This window comes from Nannospalax galili, unplaced genomic scaffold, assembly GCF_000622305.1.
Source record: "Nannospalax galili isolate Female #2095 unplaced genomic scaffold, S.galili_v1.0 scaffold749, whole genome shotgun sequence".
NCBI lineage: Eukaryota > Metazoa > Chordata > Mammalia > Rodentia > Spalacidae > Nannospalax > Nannospalax galili.
Genome location: NW_008359885.1, coordinates 85641 through 99874, shown reverse-complemented (window position 1 = coordinate 99874; position 14234 = coordinate 85641). Strand labels below are relative to the sequence as shown.

At 43.8% G+C, this 14234-nt stretch overlaps 1 protein-coding gene across 1 annotated transcript; it reads right to left on the bottom strand.

The window, feature by feature from the left end:
- Positions 1-20: 20 nt before the first annotated feature.
- Positions 21-7812, bottom strand: LOC103726245 (PRAME family member 12-like). Its single transcript, XM_008823710.2, has 4 exons — positions 7782-7812; positions 3285-3598; positions 2206-2793; positions 21-1399 (listed from the first exon to the last, which is right to left on the bottom strand). The coding sequence occupies exons 2-4, from the start codon at positions 3569-3571 to the stop codon at positions 832-834; spliced, it is 1443 nt and encodes a 480-aa protein (XP_008821932.1). The 5' UTR covers positions 3572-3598; positions 7782-7812; the 3' UTR covers positions 21-831.
- Between the last annotated feature and the right edge of the window lie 6422 nt (positions 7813-14234).

The window sequence follows — 14234 nt, the reverse complement described above, 5'->3', positions numbered from 1 at the left end:
GGAATCTCTCCGGCCTTTGAAATCATACTTCCCCTTTGCAAACTCATTTCCTAGGTCTTTCAGTCCTAGGAAATGACTGATTAGAATCCTGGTCCCCACCCATCTCAGCTTCCTCGAGTCCTAGATGGTCCAGAAAACTGATTGCCTCCAATGTGCTGTTTACTCCATTTTACAGACCCCATTTCTTTCCTTGTGCTCTTTCATTTGACTTTACCCTCTTCCATGTCTCCCTGCTCCCTCATAGCCAGAGTATCCTGAATAACCCCCTACCATTCCCCCAATCTCTACCATTGGACACTAGCTCTGCACTGCTCACTTGAGCTTGAATCTGTGCTCATGACCCCCTGACAGTCTCACAGGGGATAGAACAGATGCCCAGAAATGAGTGAAGACTGGAATGATGACCACCGAGAGGATTTATTTTGAGGCTGAGTTCTTGGGCTCCAGCCTCATTTCCCTTCTCTGTAGTCATGGAGCTTTGCTAACACTGAAACTAGAGAGCAGGTTAACGGATCCCAAAGGACTTCAGGGAGAGAGCATCAGAGTTCCAGGCTCTGACCAGTACTTTACCAAGGCCATTGCAGAGGAACCTGTCATTTACCTAGCTTGTCAGGAGCCACATTTAAAAATTTACAATTCTTTCTGTCTCCTGAAGACATCTGTCTCCCTGAAACCTCTGTTCTGTGCCAAGTTTTCTCCCTCTCATAAGAACTGGCTATGTATATCACATTCTCCTCACACTTTGAACAGTACCTACGCAACGTTCTCTATGGCCCCTTCATGGGATACCAGAGTTTCATTTCCCAGTGCCCAGAAATTACCTTCTTCTCATTACTGCCAACAGGAACATAGACACACGTCCTGGATATAGACGCAGCGTTCATAACATTTAAGGCAGACATTGGAGGCAAAGCAGACTATCTTGGGCTTCCTTACAGCCCACAGTGTATCCATGAGTTCCGGGCCAAGTTGAGTAAATCTTTCTACCAGAAAACCACCCATGACATCATAACACTCGAAAGGGGCAGGGTACAGCTCCAAGGACAGCTGGCTCAGACTGGCTGTGTGCTGCAGCAGGTTCTTCAGGACAGATGTGGAGATGTAGTTTCCATAGAAATTGACCTTGGTGAGCTGGGAGCATTGGCTTAGGGCAGGCAAGAGGGCCTTGATCTGGGAGTCCTCCATCCTACAGTCATCTAATTCCAGGGTCTGCAGAGTGGCTGAGACTCTTTCTAGTAGAACTTTAAGGGGCCTGGCACATAAATGGAAAATTTTGGAACCACTCAAGTTCAGGTGCTTGAGCTGATAGATGCTTGGGTACTTGGACAGACAATTCAAGTCTGACTGTGAAAGATGGCAGTGAGTGATTGCGAGGGTCTCCAAGGAACTCCTCAAGGACCTAGGGAGAGACAAAGCAGTTTAGCTCAGGACAGTGGAGACTGGGATACGACCTCAAGATAGATGAGAACAGTTTGGGCCAAGGTCATTCTGATACCCAGATACTCCCTAAGGGAGAGTCTGTTTAATCAGACTATCTCAGTCTAGGCTGAGGTCTTTTACTATTGCTGTTAGATGGGATCAGTTCCCATCCACAGGGTTAGGCAGACAAGGTCAGCTGGAAAACCACAGAAGATCCAACTCACCAGCTATCTAGCAATATTCCTAGGTGTGTCAACAATGGGGCTCACTGACCCCTGCTTGCTCTTCACCGCCTCTTAGTGCTTTCCCTTGTCCCCTACCCTCCATCCCAGTGTCGTACATTTCCCATCCACTCAACCCCTATCTGTGCTCAAAACAATCTTTCCCAGAAGAGGAATCAGTCAGGCTGGTGATCATTCACAGCTGCTGAGCATGAGCTTACTTGGGGAACTGTGCAGGTGTAAGTCCTTCCCTCCTTTAGTGTAGCCTCTTTCTAGTTCCTTCCCCTTAGCTTAGACAGGCTTCCCAAGGGGGAAAATCACAACCCATCCTTAGATCTGTTTGACCCACAGCTGGCCCCCTAGCACAGAGACCAGCTTCCAAAAAGTGTTCCCCTGAATTACCTGAGGTGACACCCCAGGAAGACAGAGTAGAAATAAGACACTGCTTTGATATTCTAATGCCCTCTCACTTTTAAATTCACAGTGGCTGGGAACCCTTAACAATTAATGTAACCAAGAAAGTCTTGGCTCTGGGCTTCAGAGAAAGCTCGCTATCTTTGCTTACCTGAGTACTTGGTCCAGGGAGACCTTGAAGAAATGTACTTCCTTCAAACAGAGATGTTGGAGTGAGCTGAACTTCGGTAACTGAGAAATGACTGTGGTAACAATCCTCTCCTCCAGTGCTGTGTACATGCATTCAATTAACTCTACACCCTCATTGGTTCTACTGCGGTTTCTCATGTATTCAGTGTCAGGGGTAAACAATGTCAGGGGCAGGGACCGCAGCCTCCATAATGTACTTACTTCTAACTCCTGAATATAACCTGGCTCAAGACTTTTCAGGAGCCTTAAGACACTACAGACAGGCTTTTCCCAAATCTGCAGCTTCTGACAGCACAGCTGTAGCAAACTTTTTCTCTGCTCAGCCCACTGGAAGAAATATTTTTGGTATTCATCCAGATCAGGGCACTTGAGGCAAAAGTCAACTAAGACCTTCAAAGGCTGCTTCTTCCCCCCAGGAACTGCTCGGTCCTCCACTGTTGGCGTTTTACTAATGACCCGGGGATAGCAGTTGCCTTTCGTTGTTCCAACCCATATGTTCCAGAAGTTCCGGTGCTTATTGAGCAACTCAAGCACCTGCAGTTTGCACCTCCTGTGGATAAAACAGGTAGAAGTCTCAGCAGACAGGACAAGACCTGATAACATAGTCTACTGTTACTCCACTTCTCAAATGGCAGCTGTATTTTACACACTCTATGTCATGTAAATTTCCTGTCTTATTTTCAGAGCTGAGGATCAAACCCAGGGCCTTATGCACTTTAGGAAGGGCTCAGGCCTGAGCTACATTTGTAGACTTCTATCTCATTCCCCTCCATTCCATTCCCCTTGAACACCTCCTGGTCCCTCTGTTAGTACCAGTGGGAGGAGTCCTGGACAGGCTCAATCTACTTAGGCTGCATCTGCTCTAAGCTGTTTTCCACACCTGATTGTCCTTTCTCAGATGACTCAGCAATGGCTATGGCCTCTGAAGTCCCCCAAGCCAGCACCATCAGAAGCCTCTGATCCACCTTGGACCCCACTCTCCCTGACTCAAGGCGTTCCCCTACCCTCAGATCCTCCCTTCATACTACCTGGGTCTCTTACCTGGGCTTCTCCTTCTGTGCAATCAGCATATCCACCCCATCCAGCACAGCCTGAAGGATCTCTAGGTCTGGAGTCTTCATCAGGGACCCCAAAGGAAGACAGGGGAAGGGCCAAGCCTGAACCACTGCCCTCAGGATGTTAGTTTGCTTGCTGGTGAAGGCCTTTTTGAAAAGTGGTGGGAAGAGCTCCTTGGGCAGGTACTCCAGAAAAGAGAATGTTAAGGCCTCATTCCTCAGCAGTATCTGCAATACCACGTCCAAGAGTGTGGGCGGGGCCTGGATGCTCATCTTGGTGGATCTTTAGGCAGTAGGATTCTGGAGAAGCAAACGGGAAAAGTCAGCCTTTCAGGCTAAGATTTAGGAAGCCCTCTCCCTCAGCACAGGAACGAACTCAGGGACAGAGTTGCTGTTCTGACAATGACTGACCACAGTTGATCCATTTGACTCAAAATCTGATGGTCTCAAAGCCACAGCTCCTTCACTGGCAGCATGGTGGCTTCTTACAATCACCACCTGATTGAACACCACAATTATTCCACCCCATTATGATCCCTGCTCCTCTGAATCCTAGTCCACTGAGAAATGAGTGCACAGGTGACTGAACGCTGAGCCCCATCCTTTCATGATGAACCACCTCTCATGGACCTCAAAGGAATGCAAAAGAAGGGTTACCTGTCAAACTTACCCACATTCTTTGTTCAATTAATGTGACCTGACTGGGAACAACTGAGAATCTGAAGTTGGGTCAGTTACTTTCATTTTTTTAAGCTTTGGAATATGGAGTTTCCCTGTTTAGCTCTATCCCTGTATTTGGAGGCAGAGGATTGTAAATTGCATGGCAGCCTGGGAATATAGCAAGACTGTCTGACACATTACATGAACGTTTTACATTTATTGTGTGTGTTTAGATTTAATGTAACAAAGAAAGACTTTAAACTTGTACAAACTATACTTGCTTGACAAGGCATGGACATGAAGATCAGAGGACAGTTGTAGGAGTCAGTTTTCTTTCAACCCTGTGTGTCCTTGGAATCAAATTGAGGTTATCAGCCTTAGTGGCAAGTACTGAGCCCTATTTCTGTCCCCCAAATTAGAAGCTTTAAAAAGAAATCGTGAAAGGCATGTATAACTTTGTTATGGAGCATCTGGAGGAATTTTGAGGAATTTGTTTTTTTTTCTTGTTTTTAAACAGTTCTTACCACATAGCTCTGGTATGTCCGACACATTGGGGAACTTTCTCATGTCGCACTGGAGTCTTAGGGAAAAATATAGGTGAGAAAACAAACTCCAGTATTATTTTTTTGTGCTATTTTTGGTCTTATTCATTTTATTTTTCAGAGACAGTATTTCTCTGTAACCCCAAGTGGCCTAGAACTCACTATAGACCAGGCTGGCATTAGTTTTAAGTATTTTGATGTAGGAAGCATAGTGTTGCTTATGGCCCAAGAGTGGAATGGTTATGGAACCTGTGCTGGTCTTAAACTCAAAACCTTCTTGCCTCCTCCCCACCACCGAATATTGTTGGGATTGAGTTTTGAGCTAGCTTGCCTGGCTAGAGAACTGTACTTTAAAACCTCTGCATATGGTGCTTGAAAAGATGGCTCAGTGGTTAAGAACAATTGCTGCTCTCACATAGGACCTGGGTTTTGTGCCCAGAACCCCCATGTAGGCTTACAACCATGTGTTTCAGGAGATCTGATATGACCTTCTGGCCTCTGTGGTGCATATACATACATGCAGGCAAATACACATATAAAAATAAATAGCTCTTCCTTTATATATAACAAACCTGCACAGACCTTCATCACTTGCTTAGGCTTTCTCATTTTTTTCTATTTTGGAAAATATCTCCATTCCCACAAGCAAGGAATGGCCAGTACCCAGGCTAGGAGGAGAGACAGGTGGGGCAGGTGGGAGGGTGAATGAGGCTTAAGAGACATAATAGCATTAACAAATTTTCTATCTGTTGTGAGAATTCTTTTCCTGGGGATACTAAGAAATGCTTATTCCCTTTTAAAGTTCTAGTGTCAAACCAATGTTTGATTAAAGTTTTACTGGAGAACCAATGAATTTTGAGCTTACTTACCAAGATACCTGAGAAGTTGCTGAAGTTTATGAATGACCTGAGGGTGTATGCTCACTGGAAAGTCTTTACCCAGCATGGGTCAAGTTTTCTCTTCCTAACCTTCCCCAGATTGTATACTTTAGCTCTCACCCTGCATCCCTGTTCAGCATGGAAGAAGCCAGAGTGATCTGCATCCTGATTCCCTATCTGAAAGCTGGGTAACCTCTTCAGAGGATGGTGTGATAAGACTAGGAGGTAGGAATTGACTAGTCAGTTAGTGTAAAAAGACACCAAAGAAAAGTTGCCAGCTTCTTGGCTAAAAGTCAAAATGTCCTTGGGCCTCTTAGCAACATACTCTGTTCCAAAGGCCAAAAATGTTGAAAGATTTTTAGGGTTACCTCTTCAGAGAGGGGAATGTTACAATAGCAAAAAGCCCCATTAAAAAAAAAGAATACATAAAGTTGTTCAGGAAAAAGTGATGGGGAGATATGGGAGGAATTGGAGGGGAGGGAGTGGGTGTGGATTTGATCAAAACACACCTTATATGCTTATATCCCTGTATGAAATGCTCAATAAATTATTGAAAAAAATAGCCCTTTGAAAAGGTTTCATAGGTGCTAGGTGTTGTAGTGCAGGCACTGGAAAGGGAGGGGGAGTGAGGAAAGATTTTAAAGTTAGTACTTTTCTTTTAGAATAAAAACCTATTAATTTTCCTGCCAAAAAGGCAATGTACTTTTTTGCTAAAGTACAAACTGCCTTGCCTGGTTACTTTTGTTTGTCCCTGTGTTTTGTGTGTCATAGTAGTGTGATCCTTGGACCTCAGATTTTACTAAAAGTCCTGGGGTTTGAACCCAGGACCTGGCCCATTCTAGACAAAAGCTCTAACATTGAGCTACATTCCAAGCTCTTGTACTGTATTTTATTTAGGTCTCCCTACCCAGGATAGCCTTCAACTGCCATCCTCCTGCCTCAACTCAACCTACTGAGACTCCAGGTATAAGCGACCACCAGACTTACTAGTTTTTATTTTCGTTTGTTACAGGGTTTACCAAGTAGCCCAGGATGACCTAATTTGCAGTCCAGCTGTCTCAATTCCCAGATTAGTTGAGATTATTGGCATGTGTTATCAAACTCAGTTCCCAATACTGTTTTTAAATCCAGTTAAAGGTAAATTTTAATAGATACAAAAGACAGTAGTCCCACACCTACCATTCAAGGGACTACAAACCAATGAAATTATCAAGAAAGCACCCCCCCCCAAAAAAAAAATGAAAGAAAAAAAAAGCCCAAAACAAAAACAAATTCCTTCAGACATGGTGGCTCAGGCCATTTAACTCCAGCATTAACTGGTGATACCTAAGAACCTATCTCAAAACAGATTCTCAATTAAAAAAACAAAGTAAATTCCAATCCAACAGGATTTCCTCATTTAACACAAAAAAGAAAGTCAGGCATGGTGATAAACGCCTTTAATCCCAAAAGAGGCAGTTGATCTTGGTGAGTTCCAGGCTAGCTGGGATTAAGGGAAGGCTGTCCCTGCCTCAAAAAAACAAAACAAGCCGGGCATGGTGGTATATGTCTTTAATTTCAGTACAGGGGAGGCAGAGGCAGGCAGATCTCTGTGAGTTCCAGGCCAGCCTGTTCTACATAAGAAGTTCCAGGCCAGCTGGGGCTACAGGGAGACCTTGTCTCAAAAAGACTAAAAACAAAGAAAAAAAATTAACATCAAAAAAGAAAAACTACCTCTTTAAAAATTTTTAGTTAGGCTAGGGCTTGAGAGATGGCTGGGCAGGTAAGATCTCCTACTGCTCTTTTCTGCACCCACACCCAGCACCTTACAGCTACCCTTTTCTAGCCTCTGGGCACCAATACACAGGTGGCATACTCATAAATTAAAACCTACTCATTAAAACAGACATACCCATAAATTAATGCAAAACCAAATAAGCGCACACACACACAAACCCAGAGATAGTAAAATAACATGAACAAAGCGAAATTCAAGATCTTTGAGTAGCTCAGTGTGGAAGTGCAGTAATTAGAAGGCTGAGTGAGGCGTGGCATGGTGACACATGCTTGTGAATCCAGCTCTCAGGAAACACAGGCAGAAGAATTGTAAATTCTAGAAAGCCCAAATTACGTGGCTTGTTTCAGGCCAGCTCAGGCAACACAGCAAAACTTGGCTCAAACAACAACAATAAAAAACCAACCTAAAATAAAAAAAGAAAAAAAGAAAAGAAAAACCACAAATTAAATGAAAAGCAGAATTTGAAAAGAAGGCAAAGTTGCATTTTGAGTCTAAACCAGTCTTCAATCTGCTCATTTGAAGAGACAGAAAGCAGAATTTCCTGTGCCATCTAGGGTCTTCGGTCCCCAGTGCAGGCTTGCTAGTCTGGGTGAGATGGAATGTCCCAGTGGCTATGAGAGACTTACCAGGAGTGGACACTGATGATGGGGCTCTGAATCCCAGCAGAGCAGGCTGAGCAGTGCCTCTAGGCTGCAGGACTGTGAGACTCTTCTGTCTTCTGGGAAGTTTTATCAGACCATCTATAGACCCCTCCCTTTTGCAGCCTTGGCTCCCAACCACAAGATACCATCTGATTGGACAATTGAGTCTCCACCCCACTAATCTTATTTGGGATTTGGGTATGTATCCAGATTGATCCAACCCTTTGAAGGAAAGGGAATGCACTAAATTTAGGGTCAAGGTCAAGGGCCCCCTCATGGATTCACTCCAAAACTGAGATTTAGTTCCCTCTCTCTCTCCTTCCCTTCCTTCCTTCCTTTCTTTTTTCTTTCACATTATTTATTCTGTAAACGAAGGGGGCACGGGAGCAGGGGGCTGAGGCATGCCTGTGCCATGCTATGTTTGTGGAAATCAGAGGACAATTTGCAGGAGTCAGTTCTCTTCTTCCACCATGTGGATTCCTGGGATTAAATTCAGTTTGCCAGGCTTGGTGGCTAGTGCCCTAACTTAATGTGCAGTTTTGATTTCCTTGTTTCTTTTCTTTTTATTTTTTTTCTTATTTCTTTCTGTATTTATTTATTCAAAGAACATTTGAGAAAAGACTTGCTTTGAAGACCAGATTAGGCTGGAACTCAGTAGATAGCCCAATCTGATCCAGAACTCACCATGATTTCTCTGATTCAGGATTCCAAGGGCTGGGATTACAGGAGCCTCAAAGTCCAGTTTATGAATTTTCTTAAAAACAGGGTCTCGGGGCTCAGCGGTTAAGAGCACTGACTGCTCTTACACAGGACCCAGGGTGGATTCCCAGCATCCACATGGCAGTTAGCAACCCTCTGTGACTCCAGTTCCAGAGGATCCGATGCCCTCTTCTGACCTCCATGGGCATTGCACAACACGGGTGCACTTACATACATGCAGGCAATACATTCATACACATAAATAAACAAAACAAAACCCCCCAAAACAGGGTCTCCTGGAACTCATTATATAGCCCAGGCTGGGCTCCAAAGCCAGAGGGTAGCTTGATATCCCCTCTTGGGGTTAGGCTGCCCAAGTTTGGAAACCACGCAGAGTGAGAACTGTGGCAGCCTGGGGTGTAAGAGAGCCAGCAGCAAGGAGAAGGACTGTGTCCTGACTCCTTGGTGTCAGCCACCCACAGCCTTTCCTTTTCTGTCATGGTTCTTCTTGCTCCCCCTACTCCCTTTTATTTTTTTACCTGGTAACCTTGAGCTCAGGTCAATATCCTCAGTCAATGTTCATGGAGTGGGTCAGTAAATGAGTTCCTGGCTTTGTGTCATCCCTGATTCCTGCCACTTCAGAATGGCACATTTGAGATACTCACTTCCCTGTACCAACCAGAACACCACCAGGATGAGCTGATTGGGTTTTTTTTTTTTAATTACATTTTAGTTATTTACAGATGAGAGAGAGAGAGAGAGAGAGAGAGAGAGAGAGAGAGAGAGAGAGTTTGCGTGTCACAGTAGAGAAATGGAGGCGCTGATTCTTTTCCTTTACTTCGTGAATCCCAGAGATTGAATTCAGGATGGCAGACTTAGCAGGAAGGGCCACCCTGGGTGAGATTCAAATCTAAATCTCATAGGGAGTGGTCAACTACTGACTGAAAAGGGGAGGTATGATACTAAAAGTCCTTAAAATCTTGAGTGGAGGGTAGGTTTGGTGGCACACTCCAGTAACTCAGTTGGATATAGAGGCTGGGGGATCGGAAGTACAAGGTTAGTCTAATTTATAGGCAGTTGGAAGCCAGGCTAGCATATAACAGAGCCTGTCTCCACAAGAATACCAAAACTTTAGATGAGACAATGGAAGGCACTAGGACCCTGGAAGCAAGAGACACTGCCTGAGCTCTTATAGGTCTGAGAGCTATGCCAAAGCTGGTCCACATCTGGTCAGTCAATGATCCCATGAGGACACCACCCAATCCAACCTCAGGTATTCTCCAAGGGTGGCATGCAGCTCAAGTGGCACACAGAATATTCCTGATTGACTCATCAGGTGAACACATTCAAGATTCTGGTTTTGAATCATCTTAGTGGTGAGCACTAGGGAGTCTGAGGCAGGAGGATTGCAAATTAGGCCATCCTGGTCTACTGACTGAGTTCATGGTCAGACTAGGCGGCAGTCAAAAACCCTCCCTCAAAAACCAGAAACAAAGGTTGGCATGGTAGTACAAACCTATAATCCCAACATTCTAGAGTCTGAGTAAGGTGGATATAACATTTATCAGCCAGCCTAGGATAAACAGTGAGTTTCAGGCTGGCTAGGGCTATAGAATAAGATCTTGTCTCCAAAAACCATAATGCCTAAATTAAGTAATTAATTGAATTGAATTGGAGACCTAGCTCAGTGCAAGGCTGGCATGTGTGAGGCCCTGGCCTCAATCTCCAGCAGCACACACTGAAAAGAACGCATGTAGTTTTATATATATATATTGATTCAGCTCAGTAGTTGAGCACTTTCCTACCTTGCCTCTGGCTCCTTGGCTTGATCTCCAGCACCATGGATAAGTGAAATCATATATGTGATTTATAAACATAAAGTAGATATAGAAATATAAGAAATCAAGTAGAGAAATCAACTGGAGACATGGCTTAGCAGTTAGGAGTGCTTACTGCTCTGACAGATGACCTGTGTTTGGTTGCCAACACTTTCATGGAGGCTCACATCCACATGTATCTCTAGTTCCAGGGGAGCCAATGCCCTCTTCTGACCTCTGTGAGCTTCTGCATGCATGTGGTACACATATATACACTCAGGCACATAACATAAATAATTATTTTTAAAATAAGTACCAGTATCTTTTAAATTATTTTATTTTATTTTTTAAATGTTTATTATTTTTATTTTATGTGTATGAGTGTCATGCCTACATGTAGGTAAGTGCACCCGTGTTGTGCAGTGCCCTCGGAGGACAGAAGAGGCTGTCGGATCCCCTGGAACTGGAGTTTCAGACAGCTGTTAGCTGCCATGTGGGTGCTGGGGTTTGAACCTGGGTCTTCTGCAAGAACAGTCAGTGCTCTTAACCACTGAGCCATCTCTCCAGCTTTTTTTATTTTATTTTTACATATATGAATGCTTTTACTGCATGTATATAAGTGCATCGTGTATGTGCCAAAGCTTGAGGATGTTTGAAGAAGGTGTTGGATCCCCTGAAGTGGAGATACAAATAGGTGTTAGCCACCATGTAGGTGCTGGGACCGAACCCAAGTCCTGTGTAAGAGCAGTCGGTGCTCTTATGGTCTGAGTCATCTCTCTAGCCCATAAATAAATATTAAAAAGAAATCAGGTGTCTATTTTGCACAAACAAAATACTGCTTATGCACATCTTTGTTAATGCTTAAATGTATATCTATCTATATATCTCTTCATATATATTAGATATGATTTTGCTATACAGACCTTTCTGGTCTCATACTTGTAACGAGCCTCCTGCTTCTGCTCTAAGTACTGGGATCACAGATGTGGCTGCCACACTAGCATTTGCTTAGTTTGTAGAGACAGAGTCTCACTATGTAGCTCACACTGTCCTTGAACTACATTACAGAGACTGGACCCAAACTTGCCAAACCACCCCCAGTATCCATTACCTGAATGGAGGGATTATAGGCGTATGATACCATGACTTGGTTTCAAAAGTAGTTCTTCTTCTGATTTTGTTTTGATTTTGTTTTTTTGAGACAGAATCTCTTATAGCCATGCTGGCTGAAACTCACAATAGCCAAGGATACCACTGAAGTCCTGATCTTTCTAGGTCTACCTACCTCCATAGTTCTGGTATGACAGGCCTGTGCTACAATGCCTATATCAAACAGAATTTTTGTAAATAAACACTGTGTATGTACAATTAATTATATAGTTAGATTAAAAATATTTTTATGCTGGGTGTGGTGGGGCACACCTTTGATCCCAGCACTCAGGAGGCAAAGGCAGGTGGATCTCTGTGAGTTCAAGACCAGCCTTGTCTACATAGTTGAGTTCCAGGCTGGGGCTATAGGGAGACCCTGTCTCAAAAAGACCATATATATGGTTATTTTATTTATTCTTTTCAAAAATAGTTCTAGGGACTGAATCCAGGCCTGTAACATGCTACACAAGTTCTCTACCACTGAGCTATTTCCAGACTCAGATTTATTTATTTATTAGTTATTTATATGTTTTTTGGTATGTGTTTGTACCTGTGCATGTGTGTATATACGGGTGCCTCCCTAGTGCTGGGTCTAAAGGCGTGCACCATCGTCTTTGGCCCCCAGTTTAATGTATGCCATGTGATAAGCAACTGTAGGTCCAGGTACCTTGTAAGAGAGAACCAATTGATTTCATAAGCTGTGGATCATCAATTGATTTAATAAGCTGTGGGCAATATCCAGAGACCTTATTTCAAAAGTAAAATACACCAAGCCAGGTGAGTGGCACATACCTTTAATTTCAGCACTCAGGAGGCAGAGGCAGAGGCAGAGGCAGAAGGATAGCTGTGCTGTGAAGGCTAGCCTAGTCTACATAGCAGGTTCCAAGCCAGCTTGGGCTACAGGGAGGTCCTTTCTCAAAAATAAATAAATAAGAAAGAGGGAAAGAAAGAAAGAAAGAAAGAAAGAAAGAAAGAAAGAAAGAAAGAAAGAAAGAAAGAAAGGAAAAATAAGTAGTGAGGTGGCTTACTACAGAAATCCTTGAAGGAAGAAGGCTAAGGCAGGAGGATTGCTGAGATTTGTGGTTTCAAATCTAATTTAGTAAGACCCTGTCACAAAAACTGAAAACACAAAACTAAGTACTTAAATTAATAAATGATGGCAGGATTTGGTGGCACATGCTTTTAATCCCAGTACTCAGGGGGTAGAGGCAGGTGGATTGCCATGAGATGGAGGCCAGCCTGGTCTACATAGTAAATTCCAGACCAGCTGGGACTACTGGAAGACTTTGTCTCAAAAAGACCCAAAACAGCCGAGTGTGGTGTATACATGACTATCACTGTATTTATTTTTTATCACAGAACTCTGACTCAATCATTTACAGAAAGAAAAATCCCAAATTAGGTTAACTGGGTGGAGCCTCAGACATCCAATCAAATGGCAGATTTCGTTGGGAGGTGGAGCACTGTTGGGTCCAGGCCAGCTGGGGCTACAGGAAGACCCTGTCTCAAAAAGACCAAAACCACACAAACAAAAATAAATAAGTAAATAAATACATAAATGAAACTTTTAGATTAAATCCATAAATGGGCTTTTGGCTTTCACTCTAGTCGCCAGTACCTAATCTGCTAAGTCAGGAGGAATGTGTTTATAATTTAGGGAAGATGGTTAAATGGTGGAGTTCACAACAAGTATTTGACCGCTCCTTGATCCTCAGATACAGGTGGGAAAAACAGCTGTTCAAGCTAATTGAGTTAAGCAAACGGCGGCTGGCGCTGATGTTCTACTGTATAAAAAGGCTGAGCTAAAATAAACCGGGGCTGCAGTCTCTACTGACAGTCCTCCCAAGTATCTTTTTTGTTTCTTGTTTTTCCTTTCAATCCTCACTCCCCCTTTCAGGTACTGTCCATCTTGGCCGGCTGTTACCGGCAGGGCACAAAGGGGACATGTGAGCAGAAAAGTGGATAAAAGCCTCAGAGAAGTCCTGGTGCCACTGCCTGGCCCTGCTGGGATTTTGAGAGCTGTCCTCCCTGCCCAGGACTGGTCAATAATTCACCTCCACAGGACACACCATCTAATTCAGGTACATTGGGCTCACAAAGCACTGGAAATTCTGATCTCTGTCTCAGATGAACAAATTGAGGCCACTGGTTTTGACTGTGAATACAGTTTGGAATTAATCTTCAGTAATAAGCAATGCAATAAGCAATGACACGCATTTCTTAGTTTCCCTCAGTCTTTCCCAGGCAGGTTCAATCCACAGAAAGGAGAATATGGGTAGGTTGGACATGTGAAAATTTCCATTGCTCGTTTTTGAAGGATTTGAAATCTGATCCATATCCTTTGCTATAAAAGGATGGGGCTCAGGTTTAGACTCCTGGGGATTCCTTTCCAGTGGGAATGGGAAGGAGAAGAGCAGAGATTGGAAAAAGAGGGGAAAATGGTGAACATTTGTCTCAGTGGAGTCCTAAGACAGGCTCCCCGTGTTTCCAGGGAGGTGAGCAATGGCTTTGAGAGCGGCAAGTGAGGAGAACAGGGCAAAGCGAGCTCTCCACCATTGCTGGGCAACGACTCTGCCCTGGCTTCATTTCTGTGGTGGGTGAGAAGACAGGTTCTAACGAGTAGCCTGAAGGGGGAGGGGGGGTCCAAATTTGATTAAGAACTGTTTATAAAATGTACAACAGCTCGATAAAATTTTTAAAAAAATGTAGCCTGGAAATATATTCTTCCCTGAATCTTTCCACAGGTTCTTTTTAAGAGAAGAGATCCACCAAG